Source organism: Rhodotorula toruloides (assembly GCF_000320785.1).
Source record: "Rhodotorula toruloides NP11 unplaced genomic scaffold Scaffold31, whole genome shotgun sequence".
Lineage (NCBI taxonomy): Eukaryota > Fungi > Basidiomycota > Microbotryomycetes > Sporidiobolales > Sporidiobolaceae > Rhodotorula > Rhodotorula toruloides.
In genome coordinates this window covers 24,024-44,946 of record NW_015622991.1, presented here as the reverse complement: position 1 = coordinate 44,946, position 20,923 = coordinate 24,024, and the positions used below count along the sequence as shown (strand labels likewise).

The following is a 20,923-nucleotide window of genomic DNA, read 5'->3' as shown; positions in this document are numbered from 1 at the left end:
CATGCAACGTCGCCCGTCCTGTACCTACTTGCAGCGTTGCAGTGGTGAGCGACGCTTACTTGCCGATACAGAACCCGCGAAAGATTTCACCCAGCACCTCCTCGACGTCCACTGCGCCGGTGATCTTGCCGAGCGCGAGGACGGCGTAGCGAAGCTCTTCGCCGGCATCGACGATGTCTTCAGCAGGGATAGCTGCGTCGAGCGCTCGGTCAGTAAGAATCGCAACTAAGGCGGCGAGCAGACAGACCGAGGAACGCTTTGAGATGTGTGAGAGTTTCCTGCGAGGTACAGCACGTCAGAAAAGCTCAGCTTGACAGGGAGGGCCAGAACACACCTCGAGATGCCGCCTATGCCGCTCCTGCGTCACGATCGGCGTATCCTCGAGGTCGTCCGACAAGTCGAACCTGCGTAGTATGTGTCAGTAAAGCACGTCGCTCAGACAGGAACGGGACTCACCGCCGCTTCAGCTCTGCCCGCATAACCTCCGCCAACTCCCTCAACCCCTTTCCCTCCTTCACGCTCACCAACCTAAACGGCTCGCATGTGCCCTTCCCAAACCATTCCTTTCCCTCGGTCTCTAGTGTGCGTTCGAGCGCTTCGAGCTGGATGGGAGAAGGGACGGATGAGTCGACCTTGTTGAGGAGGAGGAGGGTGTGGGAGTCGATAAGCGAAAGGGTGAGAGGGTCGATGGTCGGCGTGTTGGATGCTGAAGAGTGGAAGAGTTGGTCGAGCGAGAGGACGCAGAGCTTGATGTCGGCCACGGCAGCCCTGCATGGCGGGACTCGTCAACGGTTGGCGAGAGAAGCGCTTGAACTGCGACGCACTTCTCCATCGCCCGCTCAATGCCGATCGCCTCCACTTGATCCTTCGTTGACCGCAAACCCGCTGTGTCGGCTACGGATATGGGAAGGCCGTGAAAGTCGAGCGAGAGTTCGACAACGTCGCGGGTTGTGCCGGGTATCGCGGTCACGATGGCCGCTTCTCGTTGCGCTGAGTGAAATGTGCGTAAGCGAAGAAGGAATCAGCGGTGAGGAGCTGATGTCGGCGCACCCAGCCAGTTCAGCAGCGAGCTCTTGCCGGCGTTGGGTGGTCCGACGATTGCGAGGTGGATGCCGGAGCGGATGATCTCGCCTCGTCGGCCATCGTCGAGATACTTCGCTATTCGATCTCGTAGCCAGACGACTTTATCTTTTGCTGCAGGACCACCAGGCGAACCAGGTCAACCAGCTCTCCGAAATAGAGACGGGCAAACTCGCGCACCTTGCTCGTATACACCCTCAGAGATACCTTCGTCCTCCCCAAAGTCTATTAGAGCTTCTATGAGCGCCGTCGCTTCTATCGCCTTAGCCCGCATCGAGTCGTACGCTTCTCGCATCAGTCCCTGCGGATAAATCGGATCAGCAACGACGAGACCGCCAACCTCAAAGTACTACTCACGCTCGCTTGCCGCGCCGCGAGCTTCCTCTGCGCCTCGGTATCCGCCTCGACGAGATCCCGAATCCCTTCGACCTCAGTCAAGTCCATCTTTCCCGCCTCGAACGCTAGTCGCGTGAATTCGCCCGGCTCGGCAATCCGAAACGAGCTGTTTAGTGTCGGTAGCAGTCGAAGGAGGAGCTGCATGAGCGCGGGAGAGCCGTGGAGGTGGAGTTCGAGGGTTGGTTGTGCGGTGAGGGCGGAATGGGCTGTCGTTCGAGGAGTCAGCTTCTCTCTGAAGACTATGGAGCAAGCGTACGCACCCGGGAAGAACAGTACAACCCCTTCGTCGAGCACCTCGCCCGTTTCAGGGTGCACAATCTTCCTCAAGACAGCCCTCCGTTCCGGCGGATCCTTCACCGGCTTGCTACGCCTCGCCCCTCGCACCGATACGGTCATCCGCCGCCACACCTCGAGTGCATCATCGCCAGATATCCGTAAGATTGAGATCGCCGACTTTCCCTTGCCTGTAGCTGGGGCGAAGATGGTTGGAAGGAGAGCGGCTGATGATGAGGCGGAACGGGAGAAGGAAGCTGGCGGGAATCGAATGGCGGGTCTAGAGCACGTGCGGAGTAGCCCAGCACTGCGCACAGCGCCCCGCAGCAGCATCGGAGGCGACAGCGGGCGTGGAAGATTGTCAAGGAGCGCAGGGGGATCCCCTCGGCGGGTTGGAGAGCGATTGTTCGCTCACCTCGCTGCTTCTGGCTAGCTGGGCTCGCCTGCATCTCGCTACAACCTCCAACGAACTGGTCAGCGCTTTCACCGGCTCCGCAGCGCCCTTAGACTCTCGCTTGCTCCTCCTCATGTCCGGAACCCGGTGTTGGATCATCTTCGCTGCCGGGGACTCGCAGGCGTACGAGAAGGCGCTGGGACGGCAACAAGAGCTCGTGAAGTGGCTCGGGGAGAACGGGGTGAAGTACGGCCTGGCGGGGAAGCTGGAAGACTTGGACGACGCTGGGCGAGAAACGTTGACAGCAGTGTACGAGGGTGACACAAAGGTCCGTGACGTCTGAACAGAGGTGTTTGCTCATGGCTGACCTGCGAGCATGCAGGTTTCGCTCCAGCCATCCGACCTCTCCCCTCCGCCGTCTCTTCTCCTCCCTCGACTATCTTTCACTCTCTCTTCCGCGCCCGGGCTGAAGAAGACAACCGCCAACTTCCTTGCTCTCCTCACGGACGAGAAGAAGCTCGTCTCGAAGCGACCTCCCAATCCGCCGTTGCGGTACAAGGGCAACCGCGTTTTCAGGATCGAAGAGGGCTTCGTTGCGCAGACGGGTGATGTGACGCGGCATGACGGCAGTGGTGGGGAGTCCATATGTGCGTGACGCCCGTCCGGACGTCGGCTACGCTGACGAGCTGACACGAGCGCTCTCTAGACGGCGGATCTTTCAACGACGAAAAGGACGGCCTGAAGACACCCTTCCAGCTCGGCACAATAGCGATGGCGAACTCGGGCAAGAACTGTGAGCCGAATGTCTCGTCTTGAACCGGGGCAAGCGAGCTGATGTTATTCAAAGCCGCACAGCCAATACTTCCCAGGTGCGCCGCATCTCGCCTTCTCGCACTCTGCATATGTCGCTAATCACCACGCTCGACAGTTCTTTGTCACGCTCGCCTCGGACCCCGTCAAGCTGAAGAAGCTCAACGGCAAGTACGTTGCGTTCGGCCAGGCCGACCTCGAGGACGACGAGACGAAGCGATGCCTCGAGCGCCTCAACCAGCTGGCGGACGGGAAGGGCGGTACAAGCATGCCTGTATGGATTGAGGACTGCAACGTTGCGCAGTAGTGAGCATGCTGGGGCGTCGAAGAAGCGCATCTGTTGTCTCCCGTGGACTTCAGCAGCGGCTTTTCGCTCACATCCAACTCTCCTCTTCCATCGTCGTCGTTCCCGCAGATTCTTCTTCGCTTCGAACAGTTGGTTCGGCGCAGAGTTCTCCGTCGTCGCCGTCGGCAACGGGCGGCTGTTGCCCCACCTCCTCCGCTTTCGCTCGTCTCGCTCTCGCTCTGCCCCTTCGCAGGACTAGCTGCTACTCGCACTCGCTCACATAACACGCACTCTAGCGCACCATGCCCAAGCGGATCCTCTGCACCATCGGAGTGCGTCGCCCCGCCTCCTCCTCCCCGCCTGACCGGACTCGAGCTTATCGCGTCCCCGCAGGTCGATGTGGACGCCTGCGCAGGCTGGCTGGGCTCGTACGGCGGTGAAGACTCGCCCAACGACATGAGTCGCGGCTGTTTCGCGGCGGAAGTCGGCGTGCCTCGTCTCCTCAAGCTGTTCAAGGAGAAGGGCGACATGAAGACATCCTTCTTTATCCCGGGCCACAGCCTTGACTCGTTTCCCAAGGAGATGGCGATGGTTAGGGATGCTGGACACGAGATCGGGCTACACGGTGCGCCGTACCTCCGTCTACCCTCCAAGCAAGTTGCTGATCCTCGAAAAGTCCTGATCCGCAGGCTATTCCCACGAGAATCCGGTCGCCATGACACTCGAGCAACAGCGCGCCGTGCTCGACCACACCTTCAAGCAGCTCACCGACTTTTGCGGCAAGCCCCCCGTCGGCTCCGTCGCCCCTTGGTGGGAGGCTAGCAAGGAAGGTATCGAGCTGCTGCTCGAGAAGGGCATCGAGTACGACCATTCGTCGCAGGCGCACGACTGCATGCCATTCTACACCCGCGACGAAGATACCTGGACGAAAATCGACTTCAAGTCGGCCTCCGCGCACGACTGGATGCACCCGCTCAAGAAGGGCAAGCTCACCAAACTCGTCAACATCCCCGCGAACTGGTATCTCGGTGAGTGTTCGCAACTGAGCGAGTGCCCCGATGGTTGACGAGCAACTTCGCCGCTCCTCTCTTCCTGCTTCATTCCTCCCTTCCCTCTTCCTCGAACGACCCGTCGTCGGCGCCCGTGTGATCAGATGTGCGTAATCCAATCAATTCCTGGAGTTTGAGCGCTGCTGATCGCTAGCCCGCCTCCTGCAGGACCTCCCGCCGCACATGTTCATCAAAGCCGCTCCCAACTCACACGGCTTTGTCGACGCCGACGTGACCCTCAAGCTGTGGAAGAAGCACTTTGCCTACTTCTACCGGGAATACGTGAGCCCTTGCGCGCCTCCCGTCTCCGCTTCTCGCTGACCCTCCTTTTTCGCAGGATTGGTGTGTCTTCCCTCTCACGCTACACCCCGACACGGCTGGTCGTCCGCACGTTCTTCTCGCCGTCGAGGAGCTCATCGACTTTATCAACGAGCACGAGGGTGTCGAGTGGGTCACGATGGCGGTGAGTCTCGATGTGCTTCTCTCGTGCCGCATGGGCTGACGCTCCCCCGGGCCTGTGCATAGGAAGTCAACAAGGAGTTCCGGGAGAAGTTCCCCTTCCCAGGCGAGCAAAAGGAGTAGTGGGCCGGTCTGTAAAGATTGCAGGACGAGAAGTACAATTGCCAAGACACGGTTTACAAGTTCATCTTGTGAAGCTCCTCGACCTCCTTGACGCCTGCTCACACAGAAGTTGGCGGTGAGCGGGAGACGCTTGCTCGAAGCAGGGAAGAGACGCACCAGCTACGAGATACTTCTCCTTCCAGATCCGATAGTCGCGCTCTTCCGGCTTGAGCTGCGGGCGAGCGGATATCAGAGGGGTAACGGAGGCGAAGGAAGACGGTGTTTACGTAGGGTAGCTTCAGCAGCTGGAAGATCTCCTGCTCGTCCTTGACCTCCTTGAGCGTGCCAGGCTGCAACGCGTAAGAAAGTGTCAGCGCGACTTGCAGCGTCCAAGACCCGGCCGCGACACTCACTTTGAATCCGTTTGGGTTCGCATCGACCGCCGAATACTTCTTGCCCATGCCGTACTCGTTGAGCGTCCAGCCCATCCGCTTCGCCTTCCACCGGAGGAACTTCATGAGAAGACTGTCGCCGCTGCCACCGAGGAGCTGTAGGTCCACAAGGTCGTCAGTACTGGCAGACGGCGTCCTATGCGCGAAGCGCACCGTGTAGGGATACGAAGCGTGCGGGACGAGGCGGATGTCGATACGGCGGAACCGCGACCCGGCGTTCAGGCGGATGAAGCCCATGAACTTCGAAGCGCCGCGAGCGAGCTGATGCTCTGGCTTGACGAGCCCATGCTCGACGAGCTGGTCGACAATCTTGCCGAGAAGCTCCTTCCCCTCGTCCGTCTGATCCTTGGTAGCGTACCGCTCGTGCCGGATGACGAGGTCGACGTCGCTGCAGAAAGCGCTGCCGCGGCGATACGAGCCGAGGATTTCCATCTGGAAGCCACGACCGGCCGCCGAAACAGCCTTCTTGATCTTCTTCTCGAGCTCGACCAGCTCCTCGCGAGGGATTAGACGGTTCAGGTCCTGCGCAAAGAGATCCGTTGAACCATCTGAGTGGCTGCAGGCGGTGTCGCTGGCGCACCTCTCGCAACTCCAGGCCAACCTGTTGCGACTTGCTGATCTTGACCTTCGGCTCCGCCTTCTTCGCCATATCCAAGACATCGTCAAACGTCCTGCATCCTGCGTCGGCGATGGCTTGCGCGCGGGCTGGACCGACACTGATGAGGCGGAGTCAGCAAACGGAGGGAGGAGCACAGCGGAGAGAAGGCGCACTTGAAGATCTGCAAGAACCTGAGCTTCGCCGCGTCTACCGGTGAAAGCGAGCTGAGAGCGCGGACTTTGCCGTCGAGCAGGCGTTCGCGTATAACGCCCCAGGGCATGGTGAAGATTGGCGCAAGGGCGTCTTCGAGTTCGGCGAAGGACACCTTGGCCTGGCGGCCCGTGTCGACCTTGTGGTAGAGAGGATAGAGTGCGCCTGCGAAGGAGGACATCGTAAGCGCTGAGGGACGCGGAGAACATTCGATCTCGACGAAACTTACGCGCCGCGTCCTTCCAGCCATTCCCCGACCTCGGCTTCTTGTTCTCCAGCAAGTCCAGCAACTCGAGGTCCCGCAAGTCGTCCATGATCTGCTTCAGGTCGACCTTGGTGTCAGGCCCGACCTCCTCCCTTAACCGCAGGACACGATTCGACGCGATCAGCGACTCCCAGCGACGGAACGGCGTGCAGATGTGCGAGCGAGGCTGCAAGGCGGGCCGAACGAAGCGGCTTGACGAGGCGCGAAGCATCGTGATCGTGCGGAGTCGATGAGGGCGAGGGGAGTTGGGAGGGGCTGTGATGCGTGGAGGAGGGAGCGCGGCGGTGAGGCAGGCGGTTGAGCAGGTCAGGAGCGTCAAGAAAGCGTCGTACAGTGCTCGGTGGTTCAGCAGACCACGATGTGAAGAGGGAAGGAGGAAGCCCAGGATGAGAAGGCCTGAGCGGGAGGTGGTGCGCGAGATACGAGGTACGGGCGCGAGTGAGGCTGAAGGCTGATTTTACCGCTCAGCTGGAGTACAAAGGGACGCTGCGAAGGCCAAGGACGAAGGGCTGGAGCGTCAGCGCGAGATGAGCGAAGCGGAGGACGACTTCGAGGACAACGGCTGGGACGCACGCGATACAAGTGACAGCGGAGAAGTAGCGCGAACACGAGAAAGAAGTCTAGAAAGAATGGGAAAGGGAATCTACAAAGAGCTAAGGGCTCGCGTCCCCCGCCGTGTCGGTCGACGACCAGGCCTCCGGACCTCGCTCGTACGCCGACGGGCTGCGCTCATCCCAGGTCACCCAGCTGAGCACCTCGGCGAACGGCTCGCCCTTCCCGATCATCGACTCGCCGTGCTTGAAGCCCTGGAACACCTTGAGTCCTCCTCCACCAGGTACTTCGCCCACCTTTTTCGATGGCGACACTTCGCGGAGGCCTTGTCGACGCAGGTAGGCGCGCATGCGGGAAGCGTCGAGGATCGAGTCCTCCGAGGCGAGGAAGATGGCGGTCTTCTGCGGGTCGGAGAGGTTGGGGACTTCGGAGGGGAAGAGCAGGTTCGACGTCCAGTTGAAGTGCCGGGAGAGAAGGTTGGCGACGCCGAGCTCGCGCATGACGAAGTAGCTGCAACGAACACGAGTCAGCACGAGGAAGCGCTCCGAGCGGGACAGGCTGTGCTAGTCAGGTCGCCTCACCGCATCAGGTACTCCATTGGCTGCTTCGTCGGCGAGTAGAGCGCATGCCGGCACACCCACGGCTCCCAGAGCGAGAAGGCGACGGGGTCCACGAAGCAGTTCCGGGTCGCGAGAGTCGGGCAGTCCTTGAGAAGCCACCCGTGGACGATCTGCAGACGCGCGCACGCTTGTCAGCTTCTCCGCGCACAAGGCAAAGCGCCGAGTGGCGCGAGCGCACCGATCCATTTGAGTGACTAAATACGGTTGCACCGCCCGCCCGCTCATCGAACCCAAACCTTCGCATGAGGCGCTCGATGCCCTTCGACGAACGCTGCTGGTCGGGCGGGCTGAGGTATCCGCGTTCGAAGATGCTCATACTGATCGCAGGCTGGATCAGGACCATGATGGGCCTGCGTCGAAGAGCGCGGGAGGAGGCGAGCACTGAGACGAGAGTTGTGTACTGCGCGAGGCCCATGCCGAGACCGTGGATGAAGACGAGAGGGCGCTCGTCCTCGGGCAAGTCCTCCCTCGCTGCCCATCCAGGCGGGACGCGGACGAGAGCGCGCGTGATCGTCTCGTCGTCCCGAGCCTCCTTGAAACCCTTCGCCTTTGCGTGCGCGATGACGGCGTTCTGGAGCGCCGCCACGACGAGGTAGAGGAGGAATGGGCGCGAGGTGACGCGGACAGGGTCGAGGGTGAGCCGCATAGGCTTGACAGCTGGGTTGCTGCCGGGAGCGAACTTGTGCGCCGACCGCAGCTCGACGAGCGAGACGCAGAAGTTGACAAGCCCGAGCGGGTCCGCCTCGAGTGCCTCCTCGCGTCTGCGTTGTCGGCGAGTCGCGTCTTCGCCGTCCTTCTCGTCCTCTTCGTCCTCCAAGTCCGCGTCGTCGTCGAGCGTGACACCATCAGCGCAATACAGCGCCGGCCTACCCGCCTTGTCCCATTCCGCACGCTGCTTCTCCAATTCCTCCAGTGGCTTGCCATACAACGACCAAGCGAGCCACTGTGCGACATCGTCCCGCTTCAGGTCGGTAAATGACAAGTCGCGAGGGCCGGTAAACCAGTGTACGAGGAGGTGGCGGAAGTCGTGTGCGCGCGGGTCGGATGGCGAGAGGTGAGGGATGAAGCGGGAGTGAGGGTGCGGACGCTTCGAGGAGGATTCGGTTGAGCGGAGCGAGAGTCGCGAGATGTCGCCGCCGTAACCCTCGTCGCGCGAGTCGAGCGATGCGCGACTCTGGACCAGATTGAGCGACTGGCTGACATTCGCTGAGCGAGTCGAGCGAGTGTCGGACGGAGCAGGACGGGCAGAGAGATAGTCGCCGCCATCCCTCGACTGCAAGTCGGGCGTGTTGGACCCGTCGCCAAACTGGCGCGACGCCCGACGTCGAGTCGAGGTTGCGGGCCTCTTCGACGAGAGCTCGCCGTCTGACCCGCGTGTCGCCTCTTCCTCGTCACGCGGATCCTCCGCCCACTCCTGCTCGCCAAGGTCGCCGCCTTTCGCGCCCTCGCCCGCCTCTTCCGCCAGCTCCTCCTCGATGTCGATGCCGTTCTCGAGAGCGCGGAGGAAGACGCCACGCAGGTATTTGCGGGAGTAGGTCGGCGCCTCGCGGAGTTTCTGGCATTGGTACGCCTTCCATTTGTACCAGATGCTGAACGCGCATTCGACGGAGCAGTAGGTGAGAGTAATGTAGTGGAGGATGCGGAAGACGAGCGGCGAAGGGGCGACTGTCGCGGGTCGACCGGGGCGAAGAGCTGGAATGGCCGAGGTGAGGACGGTCCAGAGGACGTAGACCCACGAGAGGGGCGTGACGGACCATACGACGGCGATGGCGGCAAGCGTGATGGAGAGGGAGAAGTGGAAGTACATCGCCGGGAGCCCTTGGCCCTTCTTCGAGGAGTGGTGGTGTCGGCTGCGCGAGCGTTTGCGCCTGACTGGCCTCACCTCGCCGCGCGCTCCGACTTCCTTCGACATTGCATCCTTTCCATCCATCGTCGCCGAGTATTCGCGAGTATGGTCGGGTCGAATGAGGTTGTTATCGCTGTTATTGAGCGTGAGCCGGCGAGGTGGAGAGGGCGCGAGAACGACGACCTCTGGCGCAATGGGAGCAGAACTGGGGTGATAAGTATGGACAGCACAGACGATAGAAGCAGTCAAGCAGTCCCTGGCGAGTAGAGTAAGCGAAACCAAGTACGGGTCTCCGGAAGAGCAACGACGTCGACGGGGTCGGGCACGACCAGCTCACGCAGCTTCACCAACCGCGCAAGTACGCAAGCAACGATGGCTGCAGGCAGAGTGAGTACTCGACTACCCAGCCAGTCCAACTCGCGCGTCGTTTGGTCCCGTCGCTCACTCGCTCGTCCTCATCGCCCGCAGTACCCAACAAGCGGACACCCAGGGAACCTGACGCAGGAGCAAAAGGCTACCCTCCAACAGGTGCCTGCTGCCACTTCACTGGCCAAGCAAGCTCACCCGCTGACGAGGTGCTCGCCCTCCCATCTCGCTCATCGACGCGACCTGCACACGCCTCGCTCTCGCCCCGCCCACACGCTCTGCTGGTGCTTGCGGTGTGCTCGTGACAGTTCAAGCAGGAGCTCGCTGCGGAGGGCTACTATGACCCGGCCAAGCACGACGACGCCATGCTCCTGTTCGTCCCCCTCCTCGCGCTCTCACACCTTCGCCAGTCTAAACTCGCTTGTACCCGCACAGGCGCTTCCTCCGCGCCCGCAAGTTCGACCTCGCCAAGGCCAAGATCATGTGGATCGACACGCAGAAGTGGAAGCAGTCGTTCCACGTCGACGAGCTGTACGAGACGTTCGACTACAAGGAGAAGCCGGAGGTCGACAAGCTCTACCCCCGGTGCGTAGCAGCTGCCCTCGTTCGACTGATGTAGCGTATAATTTGCTCCCGAAGCTGATAAGTGCTAAGCTGCGTTCGCAGATTCTACCACAAGACGGACAAGGACGGCCGCCCCGTCTACATCGAGCAGCTCGGCAAGCTCGACCTGACCGAGCTGTACAAGGTGACGACGCCGGAACGACAAATGCAGTCGCTCGTCGTCGAGTACGAAAAGTTCCAGCGCGAGCGCCTCCCCATCTGCTCCGAGCTCCAGGGCCATGTCATCGAGACGAGCTGCACCATCATGGACTTGAAGGGCGTCGGGTTGAGCCAGTTCTGGAAGGTCAAGAACTATGTTCAGGAGGCGTCGGCGAGTGAGTCCCGCCGCAGTCCCTCGTTATTCTCACACCAGGCTGACTCCCCGCTTGCCTCGCAGTTTCGCAAAACAACTACCCTGAATCGGTGCGCATGGCATCCCCGAGCTTCTCGCGGAGTTGCCGCTGACACTCGTCCACCGCGCAGATGGGCAAGTTCTACATCATCAACGCGCCGTGGGCTTTCTCGACCGTCTGGTCCCTCGTCAAGGGCTGGCTCGACGAGGCGACAGTCGCCAAGATCCACATTCTCGGTTCCTCGTACCGCGACGAGCTTCTCAAGCAAGTGCCGGCCGACTCGCTCCCCAAGTTCCTTGGCGGCGAGTGCGAGTGCGCTGGCGGGTGCTCGATGAGCGATGCGGGTCCTTGGAAGGGCAAGACTAAGGAGGAGACGGTCCAGGCGTTGGAGAAGCTCAAGCAGAGCGTGAGCGTCGAGCGGGGAGACGAGCAGGGCTTGATTGCCGGTCCGGGTCAGGGAACCGCCGTCGTTCCTCAATCTACCGCCGTGCAGGCGTAAGTGGCTCGTATCACGCCCTCGTCCTCTCATTCTATGCCCTCTCTTCTTTCTTTCGCGAAGCTCCTAGATTTCCCTCGTTGCCCAAGGACGCTTTGCACTCTCTCCCTCATTTGCTCCCCCTCCCCTTGTTCGGCAGCGCATCATGTAATACCCCTATTGCCTCGCCTCGCCCGTCTCTCGAGAGCATGCGCCAGGCCTCGAAGAACAAAAACCGAATGCTCTGCATTCCTTTCAAAAGCCCTTCTACCACACTCGAGGGCGGCGAAAAGACGGCGGCTGGAAAGGTATAAAGGGGACCGCAACGCGAGGGAGGTCGAGGAAGCGCGTTTACTTCTGGATGGCGCCGTAGATGGGCCACGTCTTCTCGTGGATCTGAGGCTTGCCTTCTGGCGAGCCGGGGATGTCCTTCTTCAGCTTCTGCTCGCGGCGAAGTCGGTGTGGACGAGGCGGGACGAAAAGCCGGCGGAGAAGGAGTAGATGGAAGGGGTGCAGAGACGAGACGTCGGCGAAGGACACGGAGCGGGGTGAATTGCGGAGACATGCGAAAGCGCGGCTGTCAGCGCTGGGCGAGCGGCAGCACAGGACTATTGTACGCACCAGCTTCTCAAACACGCAGTTGTTGAAAACCCTCTCCTCCTTTCGGCACAGGTAGAACTCCTGCAAGTGACGGAACAAGCGGCGTCAGCATCCCTGAGCGGCCTCCTGTGCTTCAGCTGTTCACGCACCTGGTTGTTGTTCTCCAGGCATTGCCAGTGCGCGTCAAACTCCTTCAAGCACGTCGACCGGACCTTGGCAATCCTGCGAGCGGTTGGAATCCTCAGTCAGCAGCTCGCCCACCCAAGCCGCCGACATATCACCGAAAGGGACCGCTCAGACTCACAAGTCCTGTGCACAGCGCGTCACTTTCCGTCCCTCCTTCAGGCAGTGTTCAGGATCCCGATTCTCCGCCTTGCACAGCATGAAGTCCTCTGCGGAGAGCGAGCCAGGTCAGCGCAAGGACATGGTGGTGTAGCCCCTCGTCGCCAGTGCCGCAGCATGGCCGGGATGAGCAGTCTGCCGAATGCGCCAGACTCACCGTTGTAGGGCTTGCAGTACTCGCCGAGGAAGAAGGATGCCGACTTGAGCGGTGCCGAGGTGACGCCGAGCTCGTCGACGTGCGGTACCGACGAGGGCATGGGTGCCGGCCTGTCATGGCGCACACAGCGGGTCGAACGAGCGAGTTGGTCGGGCAGGATGCGATGAGGAGGGGGACGGGTCGGATGCAACTACCGTCAGCTCGAATGGCTTCGTTCGAATGGGACTGGGATCCACGCACTCGACATAGCTCTTCGACGGGACCCTGGTGCACAGCAAGCGGGAGAGAGCGGGTCAGCACACGATGCGAGCGAGTCGGCGATGGAGCAGCGCTGGCGTCCTCACTTTGCCTCGCGTTCTGACGACTGTGGGTGCGATCAGAGTCGTCAGCTGCGGTCTATCTGGCCGTCTGAACAGCCAGCTCACCATGCTGGCGAGGAGAGCGGGAGGGTGGTGCAGCCAGAGGCGACCCTCTCGCCGGTCCTCGAGCGAGGCTTGCTCCGTTCCCACACACTCGACAGCGACGAGACGCTTGCTGGAGACTCGTGCTTGACTGGGAGGACTCGACAATCCCGCCAGCGGCTGTTTCCCGCGACTCGAACGCCTCTCTCGTCCCTCTGCTCCTCGCTCGATTGGTCGACTGGGTGTTCGCTTCTTCTTGCACACGGCGGCAGCCTCCGTTCATTCTCGACGTGCGATTCAGACTCTTCTCTAGTCGGCGACCTTGTAAGCCGCTCATCTCGTTCCCTTCAAATCTGTGCCGGCTCACTTCAAGCGCTGTTCACAGACTTCCGCCTCATCTCTCGCTATGGACGAGTCACCCTTAGCGTTTGTTGAGCGATGGACTGCCGAGCTCCGCTGTGTGTCCGTCTCACACCTTCCACACGTCTGTGAACCCGCTTCTAATGCTCTTTCCCCTCGTCTAAAGCTTTACAGAGCGCAATCGAAGGCAAGTTGGCCGCAGCTAGCGAACTCTCGCCTCGCCTACAGCGCCTGTCGGAACAACTGACCGCGAGCGCGGTCGAGATCCCGAACTCGGAGCTTCGACGGTGTGAGCGGGTGCGTCCGGCGGATGTCGTCTGCTTAAGACGTTGTGACTGACCGCGAACTCTTGCAGGAGCTCAAGGCGGCGCAGGATGCGCTGAGCTCGCAGGCGGCACCGAAGTCGAAGTTCAGCTTCAAGCGCTCGGTGGCCGCTCCGCGAAGCGCGATTCCAGCACCTCCCGCCGCAACACCTCCGCCTCCCGCCTCCTCCATCGCAACGGCGTCTAAATCTTCCTCGATACCGCCCACACCCCTAACCATCACCTCCCGAAGCGACTCCTACCTCTCCTCCGCCGATCTGCCCGCCAGCCCTGCCTCTTCAGCAGCTGAAGCTCTCGCCCTCACCTCCCTCTCCCGATGTTACGTCAACCTCACCTCAACTCCAGCCAGCTCGATTCTGTCGGACCGCTTCTCGGCGCTGTACTTGTCGGACATCGTGGACTCGGTCGTGGTCTTGCCCCTCATCAGCGGAGGAAGCGTCATGGTCCAGAACTGTCAGCGCTGTGTGCTAGTATTGGGCGGACATCAGGTGCGTTCGCCATTCGCCTAAACACGACAGCTTGCCGACTGTTCGCATCGCGCAGTTCCGCGTGCACGACTCGACGAATTGCCTCGTACTCCTCGCGGCCGGCAGCTCGCCCATCATCGAGCGGTGTAAGGGTCTCGTCTTTGGTTCTCACCCTCGCTCGCTCCCGGTGCGTCCAGCTTGCTCTCTTGTGGCGCGTCCTGTGACTGACTCTCCGTCCGTCTGCAGAACCCCTCCTCAGCCTCGACCGCCAGCTTCGCCGTCCAAGACTTCGACGACCCCTTCGCGACGCCCCAACGACCCTCGCCGAACTGGCGACGAGCTAAGTCGGCAGAAGAAGCGGAGATTGAGCCTTTCCTACGCAGCGAGCAGGACGGGTGGGAGCAGGCGAGAGCGGGTGCTTTGCGGGTGGTAGACGGGCTTGTCGACGGAGCAAAGCAGTAGTTTGCCACGCAGACTAGGCTCGGAGAGGGGTGAAGATGGGTATTGCTCGGATGGATAGGGTATCGTTCACGGCTACAAGCTCCCTCAAAGTTACTGCTCCTCGTAGTCGTCGACTGGCCGGACGATGACGGGCGTAGGGAAGGTGCCTGCGAGCGGCATGGAGTGAGTTGAGGGATAGAGGGAAAGCGAGCGAAACGAACCATCCGCAGACTTGAAGCTAACGCCGATCTCCTCAGCCTCCGCACTGTGCCACCAACAGGATCCTGAATCAGCAAGTCTGCTCTCATGCAGAACTTGGCGGAAGCAAGCGAAGCGGGCACGCACACTCCCCATCTGTCCGCACCGCTCTTTTCGTCCCTAAGCCTGACCCATTTCTCGCTCGCCAATCCGTCCGCCTGCTTCTCCGGCGCCTCTAGCCGCCACAGCGCGATGTCGTTTGCGGAAGAAGGGAGGGCAGGCAGGTCGGGGTCGTCCTGGGAGGCAGAAGAGGCGGTTGCTTGGAGGGCGGTGAGGGCGAGCGAGCGGAGGGAGGCGAGGGTTGTGGATGATGAGACGGGTAGGAGGATGGTAGCTGTGCAGGAGAAGCTCTTCCATGGTCAGCGAGACGAGCGGTGCGTCACGACGAGGGAGGACGCACTCTTCGAGACCTTGAGGCGGAGCGAGGACAGCGGGTGTGCGCGGGGCTGCGCGAACCGGCTGTCAATGTCTGTCTCAACCCAGAGTCAGGCTGTACGCACCATTCTGAGAGGCGCAGTGAAGCGTGCAAGGTCGACCGTCGAGGAGGACGGAGGTCTCGCGGTGACTGTTCGCTGGCTCTCGCTCGAGATGGCTTCCAGGGCTGCTCAGACTCTGTTGAGACCTACAATGCGCCTTGCTGCCGCGCGCATCTCTCCCGCAACTCCCTTCCTCCCGCCCTTCGCCGTTCTCGCATTCTCATCGCCTTCACCTCTCAACTCGCTCCAAGTCCGCACGAAGAAGACAAAGGCGGGCAAGAAGGGCGGCAAAGGTGGCAACAAGGGTCGGGAGGAGGAAGAGGACGAGGAAGACGAGCACGTCGTCGTTCAGGTCTCCAGGAAGGGCAAGGGGAAGCATGTCGTCGAGGAGGATTTGACCGACACGCAGCTTCCCGGCGAGCAGTTCGAGTTGAAGAAGCTGGAGAAGGACATGTCGGAAGCTATCGACCGGCTCAGGGTATCGCTTAAGCAGATCGTCGGCCGCGTTGACACGGTCAAGCCGTGTAAGTTTGCTCGTTTCGTTGTGTCGGAGCGACGCTCGTCTTACCTTCTCCTCCACAGCCCTGCTCGACAATGTTCGCGTTGACTCGCCCGAAGGACGGCGGCCGTTGAACGAGTTCGCGGCTGTCTCGGTCAAGGACGGCAAGGAGCTGATCGTGAACTGCTACGAACCCTCGGTGCGCCTCGTTCTCTTGAATGCGCTTGTGAACGATTCCTGACCCGCGTTTGCCTCGCAGTTCGTCAAGCTCGTCTCGGACGCCATCTACGCCTCGCCCCTGGGCCTCGCCCCGCTTCCTGAAGGCGACACCAAGCTCCGCGTCCCGGTACCGAAGGCGGACGATGACAAGCGACACCAGCTCGTCCGAGATGCGCAGACGTTGTGCGAGAAGACGCGGCAGGCGATCAGGAAGGTCAGGACGGACGGACAGAAGGATATCAAGCGGGACACGGACCAGAAGATTATCGGGACTTCCGAGGCGAGGCAGGAGGGCAAGAAGGTGCGTAGTAGCTCGACTTTGACGTATGGAGGCTGTCTGACGCTTCGACGTGCAGCTGGACGACGCGACCAAGAAGAAGACGGCCGAGGTGGACAGGATTTTCGAGGACATCAAGAAGATGTGGGTCAAGTCTGCCTCACTGTCCCGCGCTCCGACTGACGTCGCTCCTCTCGGCAGTGTCATGGACGAGTAGGCATCGCATGCAATACCCTTTCCCTATTTTCCCCTCGATGCGTCCAGTCACAGTCCATGCTGCCGCCGCTGCGCTAACACATCCGCTCGCTGCTCTTTACCCGCCGCTGCTGCCATCGCCAGGTCGAACTCCCGCTCCGCACCCTCCCTGTCACCGCACATGACGCGCAACTCCGCCAGCGCGCACCGCAAGTTCGGCGCGTCCCTAACACAGGCTGGACGGAGTCGCATCGCTGTCTCAAAATCGTGCAGGGCGAGCTCGAACTCGCCTTGTGTTGCTCGAGCGGAGGCGCGAAGAAGGAGAGTCGGGAAGACGGCGGGTGGGAGACCTTCGTCTCTCTGCACGCGAAAGACCGGCGCGCCGCTGGTCGTGAAGCTTCTGTCGCCGCTGGCTTCGGCTGTTGAGAGAGCGACCTTACGAATTCGCTCGATAGCGTCGTCGAGCTGGATACCAGTCGTCGCGATCGTCTCGGACGACAGGACGCCTCGCGCTTCTTCGTCCTTGAGCTTGGCGAGAGCATGGCAGGCTGCGAGAGCGTGTGTGAGCGACAACCAACCCAGCGAAGAGCGGGGAGCGCACCCGTCGCATACGGATCAGGTGGGTTCCGCAAATTCGCGCTGAATCCAAAGTCCGCCGCAGCCGCCGCAAAGTCGCGCACCACAGAGTACGCCCATCCACGCGCGAGGTACTCGAGGTCGCAGTCGCTGTCTCCGAGCTTGCTTCGGTAGACTTTGCCGCTGCGGATGGCGGTGTTCGTCGCGGCGAGATCTGCTTGAGCGGCGGCGGTGTCGCCGGTGTTGCCGCGAAGCGAAGCGCGAAGGGAGAGGCAGAGTACGTCATTTGACTCGGTGGAGAGGACAGCCTCGACGTCGCGGAGAGATGCGTCGGTGTCGCTGGGCGAGCCGAAGTCAGCATCGGCGGCATCATGAGACGGAGGGAAACGCACTGCAACTCCTCCAACACCAACGCTCGCGCACGCAAGACGTCTATCCTCGCTTCGCCAGATTCTTCCGCTCGCTGGACACCCTCGTTCAGGTCGACAAGCGCCTCCTGGAGGAACCGCAAGCGATAGTAGACGAGTCCTCGCCTGACGCGCAGTGAGACGGAAGTCGCATCGAAGAGCAGGACGTGTGAGAGGTGGTGTGCCAGTCGCGGTAGGTCATTGTAGCTGGCCGAGGCGTACAAGTCGAGCGTCTTCCGCTCAAAGTCCCGCCGACGCTGCTCGAAGATGGCTCGGCGCTCAGGAAAGGAGGTAAAGAGGACGTCTCGCAGCTGAACGACGTTCCCGACGATCCGAAGCGATGCGTCCGGGGTGGTGGACGACTCGACGAGACTCCAGCGGTCGTAAATGTTCCCGTCTACCGAGAGGCAAATCAGCTTGCGCAATTTCGGCAGCTAGCGGACCGACTCACCGCTCGCTAGGATCGGGTCGATCAGGTCGGTGCCGGTCGAGGCATCTTTGGCGCTGAGCAGGACCAAGTCGTTCGGGACCTTGTAGAGCGGCTCTTTACCCTTCGCCCTGCTGACCGTCGCTAGGCTCTCGTTGTCTGACTCGACGAGCGTCGACGAGCGTAAGGAAGAGGAGTAGGGACGGCGGGAGGAGATTGAGCTGGCTCGGGATGAGGAAGGTTCGAACGGGTTGTCGAGATCTGACGGAACGGAGGCGGGGATGTACTGCGAGGACCGTCGACTGGCGGAGGAGCTAGCGGGGGTGTAAGGTACTGGCGAGGGCTTTGTCGGTTCGAGGGGGGCATATCCGGCTTCGAAGAGGAGCTCTTCGTCCTCCTTGATCCGCTCCTGCTCGGCGAGCTGGTCGACGAGCTGCGAGATGATCTTTTCCGCCTCGCCATTCCTGAATCCCCTGTCCCGCCCGTCGCTCCCGCCAACCGCAGCGTACGCTTCCTGCTTCAGCTCCGAAATGGCCTCGTGAATCGCCTCCTTCGTCGAGGTGCGGCAGACATCAGACAAATTCGTCGGCAGACCTTCAAGCGTTGTCTGGATCTTGATCACGCCGGCGCGTGTGTCTTGCAAGGCGGTGAAGATGGCGATCGACATCTTTGAGGCGAAGGCTTTCGTCAAGCGGTCGTCAAGGTCCTTCAGCTTGTCGGCAGCCTGCAATGCCGTCCAGACGCTGCGGAGGTTCTTGTCGTTCGCGACGAGCCAGTTCTTGGCGTTTGTGAAGTCGCGCTCGATTGAGGCTGGGTGCGAGGCGACGGCATGAGCGAGCGAGCAGCCTGTGCGGAAAGCGAGAGTCGGACATACCGAGAGCATCGTTCTGCCCCAGGCTCAGCATGTCCTCCCTCGCCTTCAAGCGCTCGAAGGCAATCTCCACATTTGCGCTGAAGCTCTCGAGTATGTCGAGCAAAGCCTTGTTGCGCTGTCGAAGGGAGCATCAGTGAGCGAGAGACTCGGGAGCCCGGGGGCGATCCAGAGCGCACCTTGTGAATGTTGTAGTACTCGTACAGAGTCTTGAGAATCTGAACGGCGGCGCCAACGGCCGCGAGTGCCTCGATAGCCATGGGTGAGGAGGAGAATCAGGGTAGACGCTCAGCCTGGGAGCCGGCGCGGACCACAGCGGACGAGGCGATCAAGAGCAAGGTCTTCAGGTCAACCGGTAGAGTCACACAAAGCAGGCAGGCGTCAGAGAGAGATGAGGAGTGCAAGGTCCGTCGACATCGCCCGCGGAGATTCCGGCGAGCTGTGAGAAGCGCGGGAGCATCGACGATGACACCATGGAGCTTGTGAGCGTGCGCACAGCGCCCGCGAGGACGGCGGAGTAAGCCAGCGAGGTTGTCGAGGTCGAAGAGGGAGGCGGTGAACCGACTTGGTCCCCGTCTCGCTCCTCAAGTCGGCTTGAGCAGCCTGTGACACGCTCTGAAGCTACCGAGGACCTCTCGCACTCTTTCTAGACGCGCCGACCCGAACAGCAGCTCGCCGCCATCTCGCAACACCTCTCCACGTCCCGCTCGCTCCGGCGACATCAACCTCAGCGAACTCAGCAGCGGAAGGCTCAGTAAGGCGCAGAGACCTCGAAGGATACAGCTGTACACGACTGGTCAACCGGCAGGCGGAAAAGGAGTGAAGATGGCCGCACAGGACACCCGTGTGAATCCGCTCGTGCAGCTGGGGATCTGTGTGGGCGGCATCTACGTCTCGTTCCTCGTTTGGGCACTGGTGCGTGACGGTATATTCTCTCCCCTGGCGAGAGAAGCTGACCCGAGTCTTCTCGACAGTGTCAGGAGCGGCGTAAGCTCCGTTTTGCCTGTTCCTCCGCCGTTTCCTGCGATCTACTGCAAGGCAGGACGCTTCAGGCGCGTACATCATGCTGACCTGATGCTCCACAGTGTCAACGACGCCATACCTCTCAACCGGAACCTTCCCTACAAGCGACAAGTTCCGCTCCGTCCTCTTCATGAACACCGTCCAGTCGATCTTCTCCGTCTTCTCGGCGTTCCTCTACCTCGTCATCACGAAGAAGCGACACGGCGTCGCTTGGAGAGAAGTCCTGGGCTTGCCGAGCGCGCGCTCGCAGCCGACCTTACCGAAGGAGAAGGCGACCTCGAACGGGGTGAACGGGATGAACGGGACAGCAACACAGAAGTCGACCGACGTTGGCCGTCTGCTTCGACTTTACGCCTTCATCGCCCTCGTCGCCTCGTCCGCCGCGCCCTTCGGCTTCCTCGCCCTCTCGCACATCTCCTTCCCGACCCTCCTCCTCGGCAAGTCGTGCAAGCTCGTTCCCGTCATGCTCATGAACATCCTCCTCTACCGCCGCAAGTTCCCCTTCCACAAGTATGCGCTCGTCGCGCTCGTTACGGCGGGCATTTGGGCTTTCATGGCGTTCAAGCCGTCCAAGCCTGGCAAGGTCGGGGGCCGCGAGACGAGCAGCGTCCTCGGCCTCGTCCTCCTCGCCATCAACCTCATCTTCGACGGCGTCGTCAACGCGACGCAGGACCACGTCTTCTCGACCTTCACTCTCGACGGCGAGCAGATGATGTTCTTCATGAACGCGTTCGCAACGCTCTTCACCTTCGCGGCCCTCATCTTCCCCTTCTCCCTTACACCTTCCTTCCTCCTTCCCGCCTCGGCTGGCTCCGGCGCACACTTCAACGAGCTCTCCTCCGCCCTCGCCTTCATCCGCACCCACCCCTCCGTCAAAGTGGACATCCTCCTCTTCGGCTTGACCGGCTCAATCGGCCAGCTCTTCATCTTCGCCACTCTCTCCCTCTACGGTTCACTCACCCTCGTCACGATCACCGTCACGCGTAAGATGGCGACGATGCTGCTGAGCGTCTTCGTCTTCGAGCACCGCTTGACGAAGGGTCAGTGGGCGGGAGTTGGGATGGTCTTTGGCGCGGTGGCGATGGAGGTGCGTTCGCTCCGTATTCCTCCCCGACGCGCTGCTCACGCTTCGTATCCGACAGGCCATCATCGCTCGACGCGAGAAGAAGCACAAGAAGGCGGGCAGGAAGGAGGCGTAGATTCGTTTCGCATCGCTTTAGACTCGCATTGACTTGCAACTCGCATGTGTGTGCTCTCTGGATGCGCAGGACTGAGGACGAGAACAAGCGATCGTTGCATCTATCTCCCGAGAACCCCGAAGGGTAAGCGGTCCAGACGAACGAGAGGCGGTGAAGGAACAGTACGAAGTGGAAGAGTCTTGAGTAAGCGAAGCCACAGCGGATCACAACAAGCGA

General features: G+C 61.2%; 12 protein-coding genes across 12 annotated transcripts; 6 read left to right on the top strand and 6 right to left on the bottom strand.

The window, feature by feature from the left end:
- Positions 1–55: 55 nt before the first annotated feature.
- RHTO_05250 (tRNA modification GTPase) lies at positions 56–2,082 on the bottom strand (the record flags this gene model as incomplete). The annotated part of the gene is made up of 9 exons (XM_016418912.1): positions 56–192; positions 248–278; positions 335–404; positions 457–768; positions 825–990; positions 1,051–1,194; positions 1,261–1,381; positions 1,438–1,682; positions 1,737–2,082. The coding sequence occupies 9 exons, from the start codon at positions 2,080–2,082 to the stop codon at positions 56–58; spliced, it is 1,572 nt and encodes a 523-aa protein (XP_016270206.1).
- Positions 2,083–2,276: 194 nt separating this feature from the next.
- RHTO_05249 (Peptidyl-prolyl cis-trans isomerase, cyclophilin-type) lies at positions 2,277–3,260 on the top strand (the record flags this gene model as incomplete). The annotated part of the gene is made up of 5 exons (XM_016418911.1): positions 2,277–2,471; positions 2,526–2,790; positions 2,850–2,936; positions 2,999–3,012; positions 3,072–3,260. 5 exons carry the CDS (start codon positions 2,277–2,279, stop codon positions 3,258–3,260), a joined length of 750 nt encoding a protein of 249 aa, XP_016270205.1.
- Positions 3,261–3,541: 281 nt separating this feature from the next.
- Positions 3,542–4,870, top strand: RHTO_05248 (arp2/3 complex subunit Arc16; the record flags this gene model as incomplete). The annotated part of the gene is made up of 6 exons (XM_016418910.1): positions 3,542–3,571; positions 3,633–3,864; positions 3,929–4,267; positions 4,443–4,570; positions 4,626–4,751; positions 4,814–4,870. 6 exons carry the CDS (start codon positions 3,542–3,544, stop codon positions 4,868–4,870), a joined length of 912 nt encoding a protein of 303 aa, XP_016270204.1.
- A 53-nt stretch (positions 4,871–4,923) lies between these two features.
- On the bottom strand, positions 4,924–6,585 carry RHTO_05247 (DNA polymerase beta subunit; the record flags this gene model as incomplete). The annotated part of the gene is made up of 8 exons (XM_016418909.1): positions 4,924–4,964; positions 5,027–5,081; positions 5,137–5,199; positions 5,263–5,397; positions 5,455–5,823; positions 5,882–6,017; positions 6,073–6,274; positions 6,339–6,585. The coding sequence occupies 8 exons, from the start codon at positions 6,583–6,585 to the stop codon at positions 4,924–4,926; spliced, it is 1,248 nt and encodes a 415-aa protein (XP_016270203.1).
- A 442-nt stretch (positions 6,586–7,027) lies between these two features.
- RHTO_05246 (uncharacterized protein) lies at positions 7,028–9,476 on the bottom strand (the record flags this gene model as incomplete). Its single annotated transcript, XM_016418908.1, has 3 exons — positions 7,028–7,436; positions 7,508–7,656; positions 7,725–9,476. 3 exons carry the CDS (start codon positions 9,474–9,476, stop codon positions 7,028–7,030), a joined length of 2,310 nt encoding a protein of 769 aa, XP_016270202.1.
- Positions 9,477–9,764: 288 nt separating this feature from the next.
- Positions 9,765–11,213, top strand: RHTO_05245 (Sec14-like protein; the record flags this gene model as incomplete). The annotated part of the gene is made up of 7 exons (XM_016418907.1): positions 9,765–9,779; positions 9,861–9,920; positions 10,067–10,131; positions 10,194–10,343; positions 10,425–10,696; positions 10,759–10,784; positions 10,845–11,213. 7 exons carry the CDS (start codon positions 9,765–9,767, stop codon positions 11,211–11,213), a joined length of 957 nt encoding a protein of 318 aa, XP_016270201.1.
- A 327-nt stretch (positions 11,214–11,540) lies between these two features.
- On the bottom strand, positions 11,541–12,388 carry RHTO_05244 (NADH dehydrogenase (ubiquinone) 1 alpha subcomplex 8; the record flags this gene model as incomplete). The annotated part of the gene is made up of 5 exons (XM_016418906.1): positions 11,541–11,630; positions 11,811–11,870; positions 11,939–12,011; positions 12,094–12,181; positions 12,289–12,388. The coding sequence occupies 5 exons, from the start codon at positions 12,386–12,388 to the stop codon at positions 11,541–11,543; spliced, it is 411 nt and encodes a 136-aa protein (XP_016270200.1).
- Positions 12,389–13,095: 707 nt separating this feature from the next.
- Positions 13,096–14,301, top strand: RHTO_05243 (tubulin folding cofactor C; the record flags this gene model as incomplete). The annotated part of the gene is made up of 5 exons (XM_016418905.1): positions 13,096–13,147; positions 13,216–13,346; positions 13,405–13,860; positions 13,916–14,026; positions 14,086–14,301. 5 exons carry the CDS (start codon positions 13,096–13,098, stop codon positions 14,299–14,301), a joined length of 966 nt encoding a protein of 321 aa, XP_016270199.1.
- A 90-nt stretch (positions 14,302–14,391) lies between these two features.
- RHTO_05241 (uncharacterized protein) lies at positions 14,392–15,041 on the bottom strand (the record flags this gene model as incomplete). The annotated part of the gene is made up of 5 exons (XM_016418903.1): positions 14,392–14,447; positions 14,502–14,545; positions 14,626–14,872; positions 14,939–14,984; positions 15,039–15,041. 5 exons carry the CDS (start codon positions 15,039–15,041, stop codon positions 14,392–14,394), a joined length of 396 nt encoding a protein of 131 aa, XP_016270198.1.
- Positions 15,042–15,126: 85 nt separating this feature from the next.
- Positions 15,127–16,226, top strand: RHTO_05242 (ribosome recycling factor; the record flags this gene model as incomplete). Its single annotated transcript, XM_016418904.1, has 5 exons — positions 15,127–15,538; positions 15,597–15,712; positions 15,773–16,033; positions 16,089–16,153; positions 16,211–16,226. 5 exons carry the CDS (start codon positions 15,127–15,129, stop codon positions 16,224–16,226), a joined length of 870 nt encoding a protein of 289 aa, XP_016270197.1.
- A 47-nt stretch (positions 16,227–16,273) lies between these two features.
- On the bottom strand, positions 16,274–18,745 carry RHTO_05240 (tetratricopeptide repeat containing protein; the record flags this gene model as incomplete). The annotated part of the gene is made up of 6 exons (XM_016418902.1): positions 16,274–16,752; positions 16,806–17,119; positions 17,173–17,584; positions 17,639–18,424; positions 18,489–18,603; positions 18,665–18,745. The coding sequence occupies 6 exons, from the start codon at positions 18,743–18,745 to the stop codon at positions 16,274–16,276; spliced, it is 2,187 nt and encodes a 728-aa protein (XP_016270196.1).
- Positions 18,746–19,310: 565 nt separating this feature from the next.
- RHTO_05239 (UDP-Glc/Gal endoplasmic reticulum nucleotide sugar transporter) lies at positions 19,311–20,707 on the top strand (the record flags this gene model as incomplete). Its single annotated transcript, XM_016418901.1, has 4 exons — positions 19,311–19,400; positions 19,460–19,472; positions 19,571–20,595; positions 20,651–20,707. 4 exons carry the CDS (start codon positions 19,311–19,313, stop codon positions 20,705–20,707), a joined length of 1,185 nt encoding a protein of 394 aa, XP_016270195.1.
- Between the last annotated feature and the right edge of the window lie 216 nt (positions 20,708–20,923).